General features: G+C 40.7%; 1 protein-coding gene across 1 annotated transcript in view; it reads left to right on the top strand.

Moving 5' to 3' along the window:
- LOC140233556 (usherin-like) overlaps nt 1-21,639 on the top strand; it is a 76,089-nt gene extending 54,450 nt beyond the window's left edge. The window contains exons 47-65 of the mRNA XM_072313695.1: nt 690-783; nt 1,433-1,718; nt 2,265-2,324; nt 4,556-4,743; nt 5,167-5,378; nt 6,332-6,492; nt 7,625-7,822; nt 8,283-8,437; nt 9,605-9,806; nt 10,748-10,855; nt 11,480-14,652; nt 15,099-15,218; nt 16,288-16,523; nt 17,065-17,282; nt 18,056-18,241; nt 18,715-18,789; nt 19,501-19,742; nt 20,065-20,289; nt 21,137-21,639. Of these exons, the coding sequence (XP_072169796.1) occupies nt 690-783; nt 1,433-1,718; nt 2,265-2,324; nt 4,556-4,743; nt 5,167-5,378; nt 6,332-6,492; nt 7,625-7,822; nt 8,283-8,437; nt 9,605-9,806; nt 10,748-10,855; nt 11,480-14,652; nt 15,099-15,218; nt 16,288-16,523; nt 17,065-17,282; nt 18,056-18,241; nt 18,715-18,789; nt 19,501-19,742; nt 20,065-20,289; nt 21,137-21,220 (6,223 nt within the window). The 3' untranslated portion in view covers nt 21,221-21,639. The remainder of the gene's footprint in view (nt 1-689; nt 784-1,432; nt 1,719-2,264; nt 2,325-4,555; nt 4,744-5,166; nt 5,379-6,331; nt 6,493-7,624; nt 7,823-8,282; nt 8,438-9,604; nt 9,807-10,747; nt 10,856-11,479; nt 14,653-15,098; nt 15,219-16,287; nt 16,524-17,064; nt 17,283-18,055; nt 18,242-18,714; nt 18,790-19,500; nt 19,743-20,064; nt 20,290-21,136) is intronic.
- Nucleotides 21,640-22,044: the final 405 nt, after the last annotated feature.

The raw sequence follows: 22,044 nt of genomic DNA, 5'->3' as shown, positions 1-22,044 counted from the left end.
TAATAATACAGATCAAGTATCTTATTCACAGAGAGTTAAAAAAACAAACAAAACAAAAACAAAACAAACAAAAAAACCTCTGTTAAACTACAGTTATTCTTTCTTTTCAATAATTGTCTATGGTAGAAATGCATCATTTCCGGGGAAAATAGTCCTGTTACAACTCTTTCTTCTGGCCTGTCATGTTATCTTTCAAAATATTACAGATCTCTCAAACTTTTGACATTCTTAACGTCCTGTCTCCTCAATACTGCTTTCTTCCCCATGTCCACTCTCTTTTCTCTGTTTCTTGCTGTAAAGCATTTGCAGCTCAATGAGTCATTGTTAATATCATCAGTCAAAAATCACTGCCGTTTACCTTCTTGATGATGAAATGGAGTATCATCTGAAACACTCCAGTTGTCAGTTATCCAATGACAGTCGGAAGAATCTGATGGAGGCATACCAGGGTCCCATTTCATAGAGAGATGTGATGATATCAACTCTTGCTGGAGTGCAAATGTCATGGTAACTACAAGAATCCAGCTTTCTGATTGGCTGTTGCTACGTGAAGTTGCCATTCTAGCAAGACTTGCCATCGTAACATCTTTTATGAAGTGGGGCCAGGTGTATTGTCTTTGTGAAGTAATTTTCATTTTATGGTCCAGTTTGTCATCTCATTATATATTATGTTCATCTGTCAGAGTGAGAGATTCTGTTGAGGCGGGGCAGCCCAGCTGTGGCTACTTGGAGTGCCGACGATCAGAGAATGTATGTGGAGGACGGTGTTATTCAGGTTCACAGGTGAGACATACCCACCCAGTCTTTCACACAGACAATGTCAGTACAGCTTTCATTGCTGGTTTTCATTGAAGTTGTGAAGTTATAATCCTGCATCATGCAGAGGTGATCCCTGTAACATGCCAAAATGTAAAAAAAAAACCAAACAAACAACCAAACAAAACAAAACTAAAAAAGAGGTAGGATTTATCAAGTGGAAGTTTGAATAGAATATCCATGATTCTTATGAACAAATGGTTAAATTCAATGATTGGATATGACAGTGGTAGTTTCTTTGGTGTACAGTTGTTATGACTATGTAAGCACTCCAAGTAGTAATGGATGGCAATATGGACTATGGAATAGCAATCTTAAAAGTTATCATTTACTTTGTTGATTTGATTGGCTTTGAAAACTCTAATCTGATTTGACATTAATTTTGTGTTCATGGTTTGTGTTAATCAATCCTTCAGTACAGAACAGACCATTCTGTATCTGACTTGGATGTCAATAATGCCATGTCATGACCACACATTCACTATCCTCTGGATAATGAGTCATTGTGTCCATTCCATTGAGTGTTTCTCTGTCTCATTGCCATGGTGATTTGTAAATAGGGGAAACCCTGTATTGCAAATGATGCAATTCTTCCCATTCCCCTCTTTGCCAATAGGAGTGCTGTGGAGGTGTTCTACATGACTACCAGCCCAGCTACCAGTGTTGTGATACCAACTACCTCCCATCCCCGGCAAACTCTTCCGTACCATTTGTCTGCTGTGGCGGTCAGTTCCATACCCAGGTAGTTGACTACCAGTGCTGTAATGACCAGTACGTGCGAGTGCTTCCTGGTCAGATCTGTTGCCCCGACCCGGACGAGAATCGTGTGGCCATTGGAGCAGGAGATGCATGCTGTGCTGGAGTGCCCTATGATTCCCGTGGGCCTCAAATATGCTGTGCTGGTAAGACTGTAAAAAATACAGTAAAAGATAGTAAATGTAATGTGCATCATTTCTTGTACATTGCTTGAATGAAGTTTATGGCACTACAGCCTTCCATGTGCGCTGTTTACCTGAAGGAAATATTGTGTAAGCGATTTTAATAGTATGTTATGCATTCCACTTGTGATACGGTGTGACTCTGTAATTTGTCAAAATGGTTACTTAATTGTAGCAACGCACAGGCTTAAAATACCAGAAAGATGTGACTTAGTTTTTAGGTGTATGTCCCCATTTAGTACAAACTGACATGTGTATGATTGATTCTGTAGAAACATTGATTGATTAAGTCATGTGAGTTAAATTTGAACTGATTTATGACAAAATGGCTGACATGAAATTTGGCCATTGTTTGAAGTTTGTGTAATCTGTGATGTTTTGCAATGGTATGGTTTGGACTTGAATGATACATAGTTTTACAACAGATGTTAAGGACCATTGTATGTAGACATCTTGATAGTGATATGTACACAGGTGTACTGAACTGACTGACAACCTTTCACTTTCCAGGAGAATTTTATGACAGAAGTCAGGGGCTGTGCTGCCAGAATGCCTTCCTCCCGTATGAGGGTAAATGACAACCAAACTTGTCAACTCTAACACCAGTCTGGGTCATCCTGACATTTTATATTATCATTAATCCACATACTTGCACTCTTCTTTAGAACTTGAGGGTCATGGTAACTGCACTTTGTCTTTCTCCCTAACCATAACCATGGTCAATTTCCTTTCTCTTCTAATTACTGTATCTCTCCACAGGGAGCATAGTGCAAGGTAAAATACAGCCTACAATTTGTATGTTGCTATTTGAGATCTAGATATGTTGTGAATCTGTGCAAACTTGGTGGAATCTATGCTCTTGCGCTACTCTTAGTGGTGGTGTGATAGCAATATGACAGCTGTGTATGTACATTGTATGTATTTCTGTTTTGCCAGAGAGAGAGAGAGCACACAGAGTCTCAAAAGCACATATGTCATGATCTTAATGCTGTTGCTGAGGTTCTGAGTGTCATTGCAGCAGATTTATGTTTTAAATTGTTTACTGCCAAATACGTCTCAAATTTCCAACAGCATCACCACCCCCCCCCCCCACACACACACACACCAACTCAAATACCAACAACACAAACAAATTATAGCAACAGTGCCAATGGGCATGATATGACCAATGACTCTTCGTTTTGCATATCATCTATGAATGTATGCATATATATTTGGTTTTTGTTTTACACATAGAGCATAACTGCAAACACACATGCACATCACCCTAGGCAATGACAACTCATGTTGTGATTATGTTGCTAGTGTTCTCACTTTGACATAAAAACATCTCAGAGCACCTGTCTTGTTGTTTGCCATGGCTTCTATTTCCTCACTCCACGTGGTTATCTTTGGGTGTGTCATTTTTATAACAAACTCACTTCTCCTGTTCTTTCACTTCAATCTCATGATAAGTATGTTGTCTGGTGAGAACCAGAAGGCACTAACCATTAAGTTCAAATCATTTGTGTTTTCTATGTAGCAAAACTGGACTCACTTATTTGTTTGGTAGCTATGGTTTGTCGGTTGGCTTCTTCTGGTGACTTCTTGGGAAATTCTCACTTGTCTTTCACAGACTGTCCATGCACTACTGTTTGAAAGTGAGACTTACCAGTACACCTGTATTCCATTGAGACCAGCCTGTCCTGAGAAGTCACCAGAATCTCATTGCTTACTGGCAAAGCAGTGCCTTTTTTTAAACAACTGTGTCCATTTCCTGGATTTAGAAAAGCACAAATACTGATTCAATGTGATGATTGGCAACTCGCATCAATGAATTGAATTCAAACTCTGCAAAGTTCTTGCCCTGTTCTCAGCTTTTCATGCGTCTGTTTCTGGGGGTTATTGGGTTATCTGCCCCACTTCACTGTCATTATATATTCTTGTTGTCTCTCCCTTCTCATCTGTGGTGGCTGTCGGTCTAAATCTGTGCTATTTGTGTTTGTGCAGGATTACATTTAGTTGGCAGCACATTGTACCATAATTTATGACTAACGTTTCATGTATAACTGAGCATTACATCGATTTTATTTGAAGCTCTTTCAGTCTGATATGTACATGTGTTTACATAACTTCTTTTCTGTTTCCAGTCTAGCCAATCACATATATCTCCCTGCACTTCATGTAGATTTATTTCATTATTATCTCTCACTCACATCTGTAACATATAGTCACTGTGCAGTTTTCTTTAGGATAGTTATATGCTTTTCAAATTTTACCTGAAGCTGAAATGAAAGCAACTTATTCTATTGTTTTGAACTGAAAATTGAACTGAACTGAAAAGATGAAAGATGTTTGCATGCATATCTATTTGTATGGGGAAGAACTGCTTGTTCTGCGTAGACAATATAAGATTGTAACAATACAGTTTTCATGTCTAAAGTCAAAGTATAATTTACATTCAATTTATGCAATAATACATATTCCTAGGTCATAAGGGTAATAATGTAAACTTTTATGTCTCTCCAGTGACTGAAGCATGTAAGCATTGTAGTCAATTTGTTCATTAACTTGTGGGAGACAGTGGACAATAGTTTTTCCATGCACCCTCATCATGCTTCCAAAATATTTCCCTGTGATGTATTGTTTCCTCTGGAGTTCAAACAGAAGTTTGTGAATTTGTGTGCCTGTGGACCACGTATCTTGATAGCAGTGAAGTGTGTAAAATGTTATTTTTCATCCTTTTCATTAGTGACAAATATGAAGAACGTATGCCTTTTGCTTTATTTTGCTGACTTTTCCCTCATTATTTTCTAATGCAGGTCAGTTTGCTGATGCCATGAATGGCCAGTGTTGCGGAGACAGAATAGTTCCTGCAGCTCAGATTTGCTGTTCAGAGGGAGACCTAGGCCTGGCCTATGATGCTGTAGGGGGCAATGTCTGCTGTGGGACGGAATATGTCAACTCTTCAATAGCACTGTGTTGCACCAGTGAAAGTGGAGTTGCAGAGGTTAGTTGGTCTAAATAAGACTTTATTTATAGTTGATGGAGAAACCTTGAAATTATCCATTGTATCTTTATGCATTCTCTCACTTTTCTAAAATCTTGTTTGCTTTCTATTTCCTGGCCAATGTAGGACAACTTTGTATTTTGTGAAATGTACATCAAATATATGTGTGCTACTATTCCTCTGATTGTGTATACATGAATCAGAATAGACATATTGGAAACTGGGAAGTATCTGATGTTGTTAGGTATTTATTAATTGTTTTGCTTCCTTTCTGGAAATGGTGTAATTATGAAAATGTAGGCTCGTGTTTATCATACTTTAATGAAATGATGTTGTGCTCTTTTGATGATTTGATCAACTGGAAGAAAAGAATGTAATATATACATTTTAAGTGATCTTTTCATATTTTCCCCACTCTTTCAGACTTACCTCTATGAGTCGCCCAGTGCCAAGCAAACAGCCAATGACCAGTGTTGTGGTGCACAGCGAATAGCACCCTCACAGGCCTGCTGCAACACAGTTGGCTACAACCCTGGTTCTAGAGTGTGTGCAGATCGGAGCTCTGCAGCACAGGGCAATTGTGGGATAGGGACGGTCTGCCCAATCAGTTTAGCAGTGTCAGCATACTGTGACAGGTTAGGCATTGCCAAAGTCATTTAGCATTTGTTAGTTAAAAGTATAATCTGAACTAAGGGCTTAAGTGAGCTCTTGCCATCACTTTTTGTCCGTAAATTTTATAATATGTTTGTCTTCGTGAAAACCATGGTCACAGTTTGAGTAGTATCAATAACGAAATTTTTCATGAAAGTGGCAGTGGTGGCCCAATTGGGCACCTCGTTTGATGTCAAGTTGAGATAGACCCCAACAACCGTAAAAATGCATGATAAGAGTTTCACCAAATGTGCTAGGAATCATACTTTAGATTAGGAGATACAAAGGTGGCCCCCATGGGGGCTTAGATGGGACTTTGAAGGCCCCAATCTGTATGACTTTAATGATCCCCTGCTATAGATGCAGAAGTACTACAACCACTTTGTGTTGCATGCTGAGGTGAAGAATGTAATTGTTCATGAGGACAGTTGTGGCCCAATGGTTGTTAAGAGGTTAAGTCTCAGTTTTGTTGACTCTTATATTTTCTATTGTCATTGTGTCAATTCTTTCATTCTCAGCTTATTTCTTGGGGCATTACAGATTAGAGTTTTTTCAATTTACCCATTAACAGAAGTCTCAATTTTTTGAGACTTTTCTTTTTGGTGACCCATCCAATCTCAAAACTTACAATCTTTATTCTTAGGAACCCTTTTGTTAAACCTTGATGGTCAGATGGCCACCATGATGAAAATAGAGATGATCATGATTAAGATGACAACAATAAAATGACAATGATGACAAAAATGGGACGATTGTAGTGGATGAATGATAGTTGCAATACATCAATTACTGGTTATTGTGATTTATATTCACCAAAGGTTAAAAGTTGCAAGTGATTGTTAGGATGCTGGTGATTATATTTTGGTAGAATTAACCACATACATGATATGATGGTTCAACCTTCTAACAACCACCACCTCTCGGTTTTGTTAATCAGATGTGACTTTGATACCAACACCCACACTTGCCACTCGGTGGATTCCACGTATGTTGTGACCACTCCAGGAGGGGCAGGGCCAACGGGCAGTGGAGAGGTCCTCTGTCCATCAGCCCTGGTCTCACTGTACACATCAGGACCAAATGTGTACACATACCTTGGTGAGTGCTCGCCAAAGAATGTATAGTGTATATACTCATCGCAAATACTTATATGATTGGTCTACATTACTGTTGGACCCAGTTAGATTTGGAGCTCAGGACTGGTACAGATGTATCCCAAGGTGATGAATAAGTTTCTATTTGTAGAATGTGCCTGCACTTGCTTGAATATATTTTAACAAACTTTGATAAAGCCTAAATTTCCAGTGTGATACAAATAAATTACTACAGTCATAATCTTTTTGTTGCTGGTCATCTCAAATCCTTGTAGTGTTTCTATGTTTTCTCTTTAACCCTAAAAAGACTGGGGGGGGGGGGCTTTGGGCCCCCCCTCGACATTTTTCACGATAAATCTGTAACGTAAAAATCTCACACCGCGACGTTTTAGGACTTTTTTCTTTTAAGTCTTGCGCAACTTTTGAGACCAAATTCGCGACGCCCAGGTATGCGGTTCTGAAGTTACGCAATATTTTGTAAGTGCATGTCAGACCCGACATTTTTCAACAACGTGATTTCATGTACAAATCCAATGCAAATTCTGTTTCTGACCAAAATTCATAGATGTTTCATTATTTTTACTTTTACTGATCAAAATCAATTAATTTCATGTTGTTTATGATTGGAATAATATGGCCGATGATTTCCTTTGAAAAAAAAAAAGCAATGAAAAACTAAAAGTCGAAAACAAAGAAATACATAAGAAATTTTAAAAACAATAAGATACATAAGAAAAAATTTTCAATGCCAGTCCTACGAGGCATCAAAATAGCCCAATCTTTTTAGGGTTAAATTTGTGTTTCATACTTCTGAAGACATTGAAAGATGAAATGAGATTTATTGTTATCTTTTTCTCATGGAGCCAAATATGGATGTACAACACCTAGTGCTTTCTGAGAATGATTGTAGTTGCCTGCAGGTACAGGTGATCTGCACCTGCGCACAGTTAGACTTGGTGCCAAACTTAATTAGCTTTAGTTCTGATGCATTCTTGAATTCCTCATCATGCACCTAGTCTGAATGACATTGTTTTGACACCGTGAGCAAATAGGGTGTTGAACACCAGATGACACCAGTAAAAATGGTCTGTGAATAATTTGTGAGTCGATCGTTAATTCTCATCCCCACCCCACAGATCAAGGCTTGTCGCCATACACCCGCTATGAGTACCTTGTATCAGCTTTCAACGCTGCAGGCAGTTCCAACAGCGGTCTTTCAAATGCCACCACGGATGAAGACATACCAGCTGGGGTGCGTACCCCTGTCTGGTCAGTGGCTATGGGCGTACTGGACACCATAGAGCTGACCTGGCAGCCTCCTCTACAGCCCAATGGTAAGGCAGCAGTCCAGCTGCAATCCAAAGCACTGAAGCCACATGCTTTCTGCTCTCTGTGGAGATCGCTTTATCTGTCAAGAAAATAATGAATGAACTCAATGAATTGGTGTCATAAAGTGTTTTTGTCTCACTTCATATTCAATTCAACATTTTCAAGCAGTTGAATTGAAACTTTCTATCCTCTGTATACATGTTACCATTCCATGACTTTTAGTATATTGTGATTTGGTAAGAACTGTAAGGAATTGCTGAACTGTGTTCTGTGTACTACTTACATCAAGAATTTTTCCTGTGTGTGTGATGAACATTTTCTCTCTGTAGAGTTTTAATTATCGTTATTATGTAGTTGGTCACATTCAAGATTTCCTGCCAGATACCATTATTGGCATAAACTGTTGAAAGCATGTTTAGAATCCTCACAAAGCTGATTTTTCATGTTCCTTTCTAACATGAAAAGGGATAATTGTGACATACACCTTGACCCGAGGAGATATTGAGATCTACCGTGGAACGGACACAACCCACAGTGACAGCACAGGCATCCAGCCCTACCAGCACTACACCTATACTCTAGGGGCTTGCACTAGGGTGGGATGTGCCTTCAGCCAGCCGGTAAGAACATCTTTCACACACAGCCCTTTTGGTGGGAGGGCAGGGGAACTTGTACACTGATTGCTTGCAAATGAATGTTAAATTTCTTCCTTTGTGGCTGTGTAAAAAATAACTTATATGAAAATGTGGTAGCTACTGTTTTTGAAGCCCTTTAGGAGGACTGGACCTTTCGTCTTGGTGGTAATCCTTAAAGGTATTAGCCCACATTTGTAAACCTGCAGCAATTGGTCTCATAGTTAGCATGGAGTTTGGGTATGATTGCAGTAACACCTGTGCAAAATTTCGTTCCAATTAGTCCATTACTTTCATAAAAATAAATGAAAATGCACCGTATGCGTGCGTATAAAAACGCTCGCTAGCTCCGGTCCACGCACGTACTACATGCATGCGATACATGTGTAAGTTAATGTGCGTAGCTAGCCCGCGCTCGAAATTTGATTTTGGGTCGGGTTGACCCGGTTTGAAAATTGATTTTAAAACGATAATTTTCTCTCTTTTATCGAATAGTATAGATAAAGAGCAACAGGTGAGGTATGTTACTGTTATAATATGTACTTGAAGTCATATTGGACCTGTTTTATGCAGTTTTGATTTTCGTGGGTTTGCAAATGTGGGCTAGTACCTTTAACCCCTTCATACCTCTTTATAATATTTGATATATTAGCAAAATATGCAGAGAAGCAAGACTCTCTACTGACTGCAAAACTGAAATCCCTAGCTTATTTCTCATTGATACAATCATTTCAACTTTATTGAGTTCACACAGGAATATCACATTTTATTCAGATCGCACCCCTCCAAAACAGAAAAGGGTATCAGAAACTAACAGAACAGATAAAGTATTTACCAACAATACAGCAATTGATTATATCAATTGTATTTGTTGTCGTCGTTCACTGTAACAGGATTTGAATCCAAAATGAAGATGAATCTATTTTCTTTAATTTTCTTCATACTTCTTTGTTTGCTTTCAAAATAAGAAAAGTATGCCCAAGGTACATGTGTATTTCTGTAAGTATTGTAATGGCAATTTTGTTTCCCAGACTGCACTGTACGTGGGTTTACCAAAGGTTGCTGAATCAGTATTCCCAAGTATTAAAGATGTGTGTGCCTGTCAATGACTTTACATCCCTGTATCTAACCTGTTTAATTGCTTCATCCCTGCAGGTGGTAGCTGCTACTCTTCAGGCGGCCCCTGAGAACCTCTTTGATCCCATTCCCATGGCGATCAGCTCTGACAGCATCCGCATCACATGGCAGGTGCCTGGTCTCACAAATGGTGTCATTCAGGAGTACAGCATCCTGCAGACGGGTGTGGCTGCACCCATCTACCAGGGTGGCCCCGACATCTTCCAGTTCACTCACACAGGTTGGTCAGACTAGTTTCAACCCGTTGAAGACTAGTCCCTAGTCCTGAGTATTCTCGGGCAGGTTTCTATGGAAAATGTGTGCTGTAGCAAAATCAGTCCATCCGCTAAGGGTTAAACAGCAAAGCTTTAAAGATTTCGGAAAACTATAATTCGGTGGCAAGATGGATAAGTTAAGCATAAAGGACCCTACCAGACTGCTGTATACACCATCAAGAACTTTTTCTGGCTGTTTCTACCAGTCAGTGGCCAGTGTGGTTGTGTTCATTTTAACTTTTGTTATGGATAAGTGTTGTATGGATATGGTTGGTCCAGCTGTATTTACCAACTACAAGGAGAGACATAGTCACTAATTTATTTATCTTTTTTTTTTTTGGTTAATGCATGTATTCTTTCAGACACAATTCAGAATTCATAGTCATTGTGCTATTTAAAGTATTTTCTACTTTTTCATTTCAACAACTGTAAATTGTCAGAGTGAAAACAATTAAAACTCAATAAAAGCCAAAGTAAAAAAGAAATGTATAAGAAATTGGAAGAATGTAAGTTAGTTGAAAATCTCCATGTACATGTATAAGCGTGCTTGATTTGTATCACAGACACATCTGATCTTGATTTCTTTGTTCAATTTTTTCTATTCCCTCCGACTGGGAATGTGTCATTGCAAAATGTTACTTGCTGTGCTTCAAATGTAATGGTTCACATGGTCATGAAGTTGAATTCATGGCATGTTGAAACACATATTGATCTAGCTGCTATCTTATATGTATGTATAATACCCATTATATCAATGATACCTAGCATATTAAAGTGTATCAGCCATACCTAGATGCTCAAAGTTCAGTGCAATACATTGCTTGGCATAATTACAAATATATACTCTGAGATAATCCAGTCTAACATCAAATCTAATGTAAATGATATCTCTTTGGATCTGCTTCAGGTCTGGACCCTTTCACCCTGTATGAGTACGCACTGAGGGCGTGTACATCAGCAGGTTGTGCAGACAGTGATGCTGCTTCAGCTGTTACTCTGCAGGCCCCTCCTGAAGGTAGGAATCCTCTTAACCCTTTAGCACCTAGAGCTTTTAGTCACTGTCAACCTCTACCTACTCGAGGGAAGCAGTGACTTAAACACTGTTTGTATAAGACAAATTAATCATATGTTGAAGGATTTAAACTATTTTACAATATTAGAGTGATACAGAGGTGATATAAAGTAGACAAAAGGCATACATTTTTTACCCCATACCACATATTATTTTTCTTTCAGTATGGCTTCAATTATTGTGTTTTTGTGTCCTTTATTTCACTTTGTTTTATTTTCTGAAGAGCCAGCACCTTATGACATGAAACGCTGAAGTGGTGCTTTGAAACACATGGGAAATGAGTTGAAATCGTTAGAGCTGACTTATGGTTGATGACAAGGCTTTTGTGTATTTAAAGAGGATGTTCAGTTTGTTTGGTTTGGTTCAAGGGTTCTTGGAGTCAAGTCCTTATAGGTCACAACTCAAATTGCTCAAATTGCAAGAATAAAACTTTTTTTTTTTTTTTCAATGGAGAGGTATTTGCCAAGCTACCTCTGCTACTGCAAAGCTCTGTATGTATTTGCTGAAGATTTTTGTTCGTGGTTTTGTTTTTATTTTTGTTTTGTTTTGTTTTTTTTGTGTATGTAGGTTTGGCATCACCCACTCATGTGGTAGTGAGCTCTACAGTCATTGAACTCTACTGGTTTGAGCCATCTCGGCCAAATGGCATTATAACATCATACCAACTTTACCGCAATGGTGACATGGTGTACACTGGAAATAATTCAGTTCTGACCTATGTAGACAGTGGACTTACACCCAACACGAGATATGAGTATGTTGTGGCAGCCAATACTATAGCAGGTGGGGCTAACAGCTCTGTGCATGTTGCCCAGACACCTACCAGTACCCCAGAGGGTATCCCAGCACCCACACTGACTGTCCTCAGCGCAACAACAATGGAAGCAGCATGGATGGAACCCACCATTCCCAATGGTATCATCAGACAGTATGGAATTGTAGTGATGAGTGGAACGTTGGATGAAAGCACAAGATTGGTGTCCCCAGGCAATACCAGGGTGGTTGTTGACAGTCTGACACCGTACACTCTGTATGACATGAGGGTCCAGGCATGCAATGATGGGGGATGTGGAGTGGGTCCAAGGACATATGCCAGAACATTTGAAGCTGCGCCAGAGGAACAGCCCCCACCAACACTGGTATCCACCGGCCCTAGTGTGGTCACAGTGACATGGGACCCTCCGGCAAAGCCCAATGGGGTCATTCAGCGGTACCTTGTGTATCGCCGACAGTTTGGAACGACACGTGAGAACCTGGTGTTCTTGACGCAGTCAGAGTCGGAGAGGAGCTTTGTAAATGCAGGCGGTGATCTCACTGCCTTCACTCTCTATGAGTACAGAGTGCGCGCGGAGAATTCGCAAGGAGTAACAGACAGTGTTTGGGCACCCGTCAGGACCCAGGAGTCTCTACCCATAGGAGTATCTGCACCTTCCCTTGTGGCAGTCAGTCCCTATGCTGTGGAAGCCACATGGATATCACCCACCTCACCCAATGGTATCATCGTATACTACCGTATAGAGTATCAGGAGAGACTGAATGACCCAACAGCTACACCACCTGTTGTTGCGGCTGCCACAGTTGGAGGAACTGTCCTGCAAACAACCTTCTTTGGTCTTATGCCATTCACAGCCTACCAAGTAAGAATCGTAGCTATTAATAGTGCAGGAGAGACCAATGGACCCTGGGCACAAGTCACCACGCTAGAGGGTGTTCCTGGAGACGTAGGTCTTTTCAATGTGGAGCAGCAACCAGATGGATTAGCCTTGCTCTTGAGATGGGATGAGCCGGGTCAACCAAATGGAGACATTATCAACTACCACATCTATGAAGATGAGTACCTTATCACACCTATCTACACAGGTCTTACCAGGGAGTTCCTCTTCCGGAGATTGACCCCATACACAGAGTATGTGGTGGTTCTTGAGGCATGCACCAATGTCGGGTGTGGGAGGGGCAGTCCTCAAACTGTGAGAACAGCTGAGATAGCTCCTGCAAATCAACCAGCCCCAACTCTAGGATTTGTCAACTCTACTGCTGTTGTTTTGAATTGGAAGCCACCTGTAACGCCTAACGGTGTTATAACTCAGTATGATGTTGTAAGGAGATCAGCAAGGCCCACTACCTCTGGCAGGAGAAGGAGGACTACAGAGGACAGTGCCTTCACTGTCACTGTCATCATCCACTCTGAGTATGATACAACTGCAGAAGACTACACCTTTGTAGACAGTTCTTTGCAGCCATTCCAGATTTATGAATACCGTATTGAGGCCATAAATTCCCAGGGGTCAGTGAACAGTGACTGGGTGCAGGTGGAGACAGACCAAGCTGCTCCAGTTGGTGTGGCACCTCCCGCTGTCAGCCACATACTCAATACTCCAGGTTCCCTTCTCGTAGGATGGAGTGCTCCAGCTGAAAGTAATGGCATAATCACCGCTTATCGCCTCCAGAGGAATAATAGTGCGCCCTTCAGTTTTGCGCCAGACTTTGGATTCCAATTTACCGATTCTAATCTTCAGGCATACACTGTGTATTCATACACCATCAGCGTCTGCACTCAGGGCGGCTGTACCACGAGTCAGGCAACACACATACGTACTCTGGAGACTGCCCCCATCAGTGTTGACCCACCAAGACCATTCCCAATTAGTTCTACCCAGATAATGGTCAACTGGACATCTCCATCTATTACAAGTGGAGAGATTGTCCAGTACCGTTTGAAAGTGGATGACGAAGTCCGCTATAGTGGCTTAGGACTTACTACAACTATCAGTGGTTTAACACCGTTCCAGGAGTATGCCTTTATATTGGAAGCATGTACCTCAGGAGGTTGCACAAACAGCCCGGATGCCCTGGCACGTCCATTTGAAGCAGCACCAATTGGAATGAATCCTCCGTCGCTGAGGGTACTTAGCGCCACAGCCATTGAAGCCAGCTGGATGGAACCTCAACAGCCAAATGGGCTCATCACCCGATTTGAGCTGCGTCGAGATGGCAAGTTGGTCTACGACGGGGATGCTCAGCGTTACCAAGACTTCGGAGATGGAGGGCTTGGCTTGACACCAGGCCAGCAGTATTCCTATGTCATCACAGCATTCAACAGTGTTGGCCGTGCCATCAGTGATGCAGCAGTCATCACAACTTCCTCGTCCTCACCCGCTGGTCTAAGCCCTCCCACTGTCACTGCTCTGTCATCTCAAGTCATCCGTGCCATCTGGCAGCCGCCTGCATTTCCAAATGGAGAGATCCAGAACTACACCCTCCTTGTGGATAACTCTGTAGTGTACTCTGGGAGACTGCTCAGTTTTGATGTCCGCAACTTGGATTTCTACACCATTTACGAGTTTCGTATCGAGGCCTGTACAACTTCAGGCTGCGCTCTCAGCGACAGTGTAGAGGCCAGAACCCTAGAACATGCTCCCAGTGGTCAGGTTGCGCCTTCTCTGGAACCCTTGGCTGACAACCTTGGTGTTGCAAGTGGCATCAGGGCAGTGTGGAATGCACCGGAGAACACAAATGGAATCATCTTAGGATATGAGCTGTACCGCCGGAGTGTTGATCGCTTGACTGGTGCTCGTTCAGTGCCCATTATGCTCCTCAACACAACACTCAGGTCGTATGTGGATATGGACCCCACTCTGGTACCAGACGAGACATACGAGTACTTGGTGGTGTCCTTTAACTCCATTGGGGAGACTCCAAGTCCTTGGGCATCAGTCAGAATGCTGGAAGCTCCACCAGAGGTATGACATTTTTTGCATGCCGATGCAGACCAATTTATCATTTATACATCATTATAAATAGTTGAAATATGTTGAAATGTTTTTGCTGAATTAGCAAGTAATTGTGATAAAGAATGCATATATTACCTTTCTGAAACTTTTCAAGAATGATTTGATGAAAGAATTCTTAATGAGAACATTTCACTTTAAACGCAGGATGACATTGATAGCAGTCATAAAAACCTCGACAACAATTTATGGCAAGACCAGTCATTTTGTGTGACCAAATCAAATATATGTAAATATTAAAGGAGAGTACTACAACTAAATTGAGATGGAATATTACCTTCCTGAGAAGAGCATATTAGCAAGACACAATGTGAGCAGCATACACATCCATCTGCTCCCATGCGTATATTCATTATAACACTTGCTGATAATGGACTTGCAATATGATGCACCTCTAGGGGCTGCTGCCACCACTTGTGACCGAAGTGGAAGCCACCAGTCTGGCTCTCACCATACGAGAACCAAGCCAACCCAATGGACTGATACAAAGATACATCATAAGGAGGAACAACACAGAGGTAATGAGAGTGGTCATGTGAACTTTTGTATGAGTGTAGATGTAGACTAATGTAGGTGATTTTAGCTGGGTGGTGCTTGTTCTTACGCCTGACTAGTATATAAAGTGCAGTATAGGTATATGAAGTCACAAGTCATGTAGGATTTGAGACAGCACTGTGTCTTGTGCAGCAAATGATATGCAAACATCATGACAAACTTAATCGTTCCAGATATAATGTCGGATTCAAGAAGCCTCTCAAGCACCTCGTGTGTTTGGATTGATTTGTTCGAATAATCATCTGCCCTTTGCCTTTCTGAACTCCTTATCTCAAGTTGAATGTGTTTGCCTTCTTGATGATGTCATGCTTTAAAGGCAGGGAATCCCATTTGCACGCCTTAAATGAAGAGTTGTATAAATACAGTGGTATGTTGAAGAGAGTATCATTTTAGAAACTCCCATAAGTGGAAGGTAACATTTAGTACATTTTTTTGACCGTTAGATATTGAATTGAATTGTTTTCGGGGCTCACCGTAACTTCCAGTACATTACTAGGCTACCTTTGCAGACCCATGTACTGCATGTGTGTCCATCATGTATATTTTTTGAAGAAAGTTCATCAACACTTACAAACATTTCTATATACATTCTTGCCACACACTCTATATGTTATTACGTCAGCTCTTGTACTTTTAGATTTGTGTTTATAGATCACAAATACAGCAGAATGCAACAAAAAGGCTTAAGTGTGGCTGACACACAGAACTACTAAGTAGTTGAGTTTTGTGCATTATTAAAATTTTAGATAACTGTTGACTTCCAAATTTCTAAGCAGTGGCCTCAGCAAGTCCCCTGAGGTTCATATTTAATGTTTTGCTGCATTTTGGGAGGTCTGTAAAAGGTATCCCCTACCTTTAAGATGTCTTCAAGCAATTGTATGTGGGTTATCTCAAATTCAGATAAATACACATTCCATACACCTTGAATATTACAAAAACATTGATCAGAAAATTCATTTACTTCAGAATTGTAAAAGGATTAGTTTGTGCATTTGATAGTCATTCTACTATCATTGACTTGATATCCTGTAGCTTATACAGTCAACTCAGACAAGCTACGATGACAGAGATTTGATGCCGTTCACAACGTACTCCTACTCCGTCGAGGCTTGCACCTCTGGAGGATGCACAACCAGTGAGTCTGTTGTTGTGACAACGCTCCAGATGGACCCAAGTGGTCTCGCGCCACCCACAGTGCTGCAGACAGATAAGACATGGATCTACCTGAGCTGGGACTACCCTACAAACACCAATGGCATCATAACAAGGTGAGCTAACTCAGGAATTGATTGATCAATGTAGTGGTGATTCTTAGTGATTTATGCCAAGGTACATTTATGATCACGAAAACTTGATACATTTGTATGCTGTGTTGAATGGTGCGTAATATGATTTTTCTTTTTGCAATTGCTTCATGACATACAACTGTTACTCTGTTAACTGTTTTTATTGTACAGAGTGAACAAAGGCTTTGATAGTGTACAAGTGTCTCTGCTATCATTCTTTTATAATATGTATGCAATATGTAGGCCAATTTAAGTAAGTACAGTGCACCATTATAACAAACATCTTTATGACGAAATTCTGGTTACAATGAAGTAAAAATTCTGGCCCCAACATTATCCGCCCTATTATTTTTATTGTTAATTTGTTTGGTTATAACGAAATTTTGATATAATGAAAGAAAACTGCCTATCCTTAGGTCTTCGTTATAACAGGAGTCCATTGTATATAAATGTATGTATTTATGTATGTATCTGTCAAGCTCTGATGGCTTCATTAGTGAAATCCATGTCTGCTTGCTTCCAGGTTTGATCTGCTGATCCGGCTGGGATGTCCCCTCACCACACAGCCGTTTGAGCAGACCTGCCCTACAGCAGAGTACGATGCAATCCCCAAGGACCTCTCCCTGTCTCACAATGCCACTGGCCTCACTCCATACACCAGATATGACTTTGCTGTGGTTGCTTACAATAACATTGGAGAGGTGCAGTCATCTTCCACGCAGGAGAACACACAGCCAGCTTGTAAGTATATTTAGCCTAAAGAGAACGGGATAAACAGAGCAGTAGCATAATGTCAATTTGATGCAAGTCAGACTAATTGGAGGGTTTGTTTACCAAAAACTTGACAAGCAGTAGTTTCATTGTTTCTTTATTACCTCCGCCAAGGGAGGTTATGTTTTCATTACCGTTGGTTTGTTTGTTTGTTTGTCCCTGTGCAAAATAACTCAAAAAGTTGTAAAAGGATTTGGATGAAACTTACAGGAAAGGTTGAGAATGACACAAGAATCAGATGGTTAAATTTTGATAGTGATATGGGAATTTTTATGGATTTTATGAAAGATTTTTGATACTTTGGCAGGTAGGGTCAATGAACTTGGGAGGTCAAGCTGCACATTTTTGAAGTTTTCATGTGTGCACTAAAGTGCGTGCTCTAGTTTCTGCTAGGGCAAGGCGCACCGCGCAGCTGAGGGTTTACAATGTAACAAATGCTTCTATATTGGGAAATCGGGCACTTTTCAGCATGTATATATATGGGTGAATATCCGTGATCTCTATGGAAGAACAAGATCATTGGTGGAAATTAGCTGCGTGGTGGAGGTCTGCGCTCTCAGAGTGCTTCTCTAGTTTTTACTGTAGCACAGAGGAATAAGAACACACTGATGGGGATTACTCCCGTGATTACCACTACTTTGTGAGAGAGAGTGTGTACTACTGCCATCTCCTAGCCTTCTTTCCACTGATAATCTTGAAGAATGACTCACATATGTTCATACCTTGGTACCTTCTCCCCACAGTACCAGTGTATGTGTCTGGCATCAAGCCATCCATCACAAGTAACACCAACAACAGTCTGATCACAGTGGGCTGGGCACAGAGCTTTGTCCTCAACAGCATGCTGCGGGAGTACATCCTGGTGGAGAATGGTGACACTGTCTACAGTGGGATAGCAACCACAGTCACCAGACCCCTCAAAGATATGGGTGAGTGGGTGGAAAATAATACACCCGTCTTCTTTCAGAATGCTCAATCTCTAATTTGACTCATACCACTTTTCGTTTACTGACTGAGCTCTTCACGAGTATCACACTAAATAACAGGGAAGAGAAAAAAGTTATTACTCACAAAAACAGATCACAATCAATACGGGAAAATCAGCAAATTTGTGATCCAGTGTGAAAAGCATGATCTTTTACCTAAGACTACAAAAAGTGGGACAATTCAACTCGTCTACATAATTGGTATGTTTTTCTTTTTCTTTTTCTTCTTGTGTGTGTGATGTTTTTTTTTTAAGAGGATGCAAAAAGAGATCACTTTTTGCTCAGTGTCTAGTGTTTTAGGATGATCTTAATATCAATTAGTATGCATCAGATGAGTTCCTTTTAATTCATGATTTCAACTTGACCTAGCAAGAAGTTTGTATCATGTATCTTTCATTGTTCAATGTCTTTTGCAGAGTATGAATTCACAGTGACCTGTGTGACCTCAACAGGAAGTGTCTCCTACCCAACAGTCATCTATCAGCCGCCAAGTAAGTAATGCTTGTCATTGTCAATAGGAAATCCACTTCTCCTTCTGGAGTATATTTATTGCAAAAAGCGAAATCTTGCATATTTACAATTTTCAGCATGGTTTGTTCATTTTTCATTTATGTGTTTATCCTTATTATCAAACTTCATAAGATTATATGTTAATGATGGAGATAGCTCTAAGTTTTCAATCATTGACACTTATTTGAGTGTATGCATACATGTGTGGGTGGGTCTTTTTGTGTGTGTGTGTGTCAACATGCCTTTGTGGATGGATGTGTGTGTCTCATATTCATATTGTTAATAATTGACCACTTTTCTTTGCATCTGTATGTGCAATGTGAACTTCTTGAGCTGTACATTGTGCAAGTAGTTCAAGTCCCACTATGTGTTGAAGCAGTATGATGATTTATGCTGAATCCTTCGAGGAAGACAAGTTTACTCAATTGACAAATGCTGTGCTCACCCATGTAAGTTCCTCTTAAGAGTTCCGAAAGGACCTTTTGATGAGGAGCGTTGTCTGTGAGCCAAACTCTTAGTCCAGAGTTTCTCACAAAGAGCCGAATACAAGCTTGACGAAGTGGTCCCCATGACACGCCTACTAGAAATGGGCAAAGAATACCAGTCCCTCGTGGTTCATTCCAGTCACTTGCTTCTCGTGTGCAACCAGTATGCATAGGCTAAATATGTTGTGCCTGTAACTGTCCCTCCAGCCACAGGAGGCCAGCTCCCCACCCAGCAGACTCCTTGGTACTCCTCTGTTTGGTTCATTGCCATCATGGTCCTGGTGGGAGTGGTCATCATCTTCGTTATCATCGCCGTCCTCCTCAGCCGGTCGGGTACCCGCAAGCCATACGCCAGGGAGAGACAGCCCCTACCACCTCGCCAGAGGAAGGCCCACAACTTTACCTTCTCCTCCATGCTGCCCCGCTACCCAGAGTCTGAGAGCATTCTGGTGAGTGTCAGTGTGCCTAAAAAACAGAAATCTAAATAAGGTATTTTTCATATCTTTGGCGGAGAACCAGGAGGGTGTTATTGGAATTGGGGGGGGGGGGGTATTGAGTTATTGGATTCATATTGTAGAATTCAGTCTCATTAGTAGAATGTAGCCATTTTATGTGGGGTCTGTGCCTTTCATGTATGATGATACCTGTGGTAAGGATATCATTGAAATTATATACATTCAGTTTCTTTAATGTGCTGACTGACTTCCATATTTCTTTTCCATCTCTATCCCCTGCCTCCCAATCTCTCCCCCTTCTTCTTCATGTGCACAGGATCCCATTCCCCAGGCAATCAGCCGCCAGTCTAGCATGCACAGTCTGCACAACACCTATTACAACCCCAGCTTCCCCGCACCCTCCCCACCCCGCCCCACCAGCCGCACATCAGAGATCATGGAGAAGAACTCCCTGAAGTACCTGGATGAGGAGGAAGGGGTTGCTGCCTGGGACAACCCATCCCCCTTGCCTCCCAAGATGGACTCAGGCTTGGTCAGTATGGTAAGCTGCAGGCACAGCCTACCCTTCCTCATTGCTATCGGTGTATACTTATTGAATTGAAGATACTTGAAATGGATCTAGACAGTCAAGTTAACTTGGTTGAAGAAGAGATACAGAAAAAGGGGTTTGGTTAAATCTAATAGAAGCAAAAACATATTCCTGTCAATTCAAGGCAAGGTGTGTGATGGTCTTTTTATCATTTGCATGGTTTTTGTTTTTGTTTTAGTTTTAGTTTTTTGTTTTTTGCTTTGAAATCTCCCCCAAGAGAGGCGTGTTAAGGTAAATAATGTGAAGTGTATCCCAGAGCAAAGTGAATCTACATACTGTGAGGTGAAGCCACACTAACCTTTGTATTAATACTAATTGATTACTCTGCTCAAATCCACGGGCAAAATCTCTCTTTTTAAAGAAAAGGGTATGTGAAACAGACTGATAAGAAACAAGCCATGTATGGTACAAAAGGGGACACCCACAGCTTCCATTTAAAAGAAACTTCGGTGGTGAATTTGAGGAGGACAATTGAATAGCCTTTATTCAACAGTAAGTATGGCTGCCATGTAAACATGGCGTTCACTACTGAACATTCAAATCATTTAGCACAATTTACTGTCTTGCTTTATTTAAAATTTTGCAATCTTCAATGTGTTTTTTGCCTCCATGCTGTTTAACTGACTAAATGCAGCTGAAGTATGAGTCATCTGAGAGATGTAAGATAGGTCAGTAGAGCCAAACAATAACCTGTATCTACTTCCCAATGGAAAGTAAAGTAAAAAGACTGAAGTGAAAAGATAAGACCCAGATTATTTTATAACACCTTTTTGTCAAAATCTTTTTCTATTATCCACAGTATGACGATGATGCCATGACACATGCGAGTCAGCCCTACAGCTACACCAAGGAGCAAACCATGTTCACTGACACACATTTATGATCCTGTGCCCAGCTGTGAAGAGCATACCATCCGGCAGTTTTCCTGCTCTACTAGCTTCCTAGCACCAACAAGCATCAGCTTGTGGAACAAATTAAGCCCAGGAGAGGCAGTCGCTATGCATACAGGGGCAAACTTGGAACCTCATAGCAGTAGGATTGATATTGCCCATGGCATAAAAGTATTAGTCAAAAACAATCTCTGTGTAATGTCACAGGCCAGCAGCGATCAATTGCATTGTGATTACAAACTCATGCACTCTGAATGTTATTTGTAGTTGAGTATCTAAAGCAAAAAAACCTCATATTTCTTTGCACTGTTTCTGGAATGATAAAAATCTTTGCAATTATTTCAAGGACAATTTTGCTGAAGATTAATGTGCCTTGGGTAAAGGCGGTAATGCTAAAACATTACCTTTCTGAAAAAAAAAAAAAGACTTTTAAACTACTGTTGAAAGGTATTGTTACAGTTTTGGATGCTGATGAGACAGCTGATATGGTGTCCTAAAAATATCTGAACAAAAATATGAATAGATTAACTCAGCAGTATATTCTGAAAACAGTTGATGACATATTGAAAACCTACCTACTTTTCACATATTTCCAGACAGGTAATCAATTACTTTATGTGAATGCAGGAAAATGATATTTTCGGTTTTCTTATGTACCAAAGCAAATGGCAAGTATATTCAGGAAAGAAAATGATCTTGATTAGACCCTATAGTCAGCGTGATAACATGTGAATTAATATATGTTACTATTCAAAATGGTCTATTTTTGTTTTATTTGAGTTTGCCTAGATTTTCAGTGCCATGTTTACTACTGTTA

The sequence above is a fragment of the Diadema setosum genome, chromosome 1 (genome assembly GCF_964275005.1).
Source record: "Diadema setosum chromosome 1, eeDiaSeto1, whole genome shotgun sequence".
Classification (NCBI taxonomy): Eukaryota; Metazoa; Echinodermata; class Echinoidea; order Diadematoida; family Diadematidae; genus Diadema; species Diadema setosum.
Note: the sequence above shows the minus strand (reverse complement) of the source record. Positions and strands in the feature narration are given on the sequence as shown.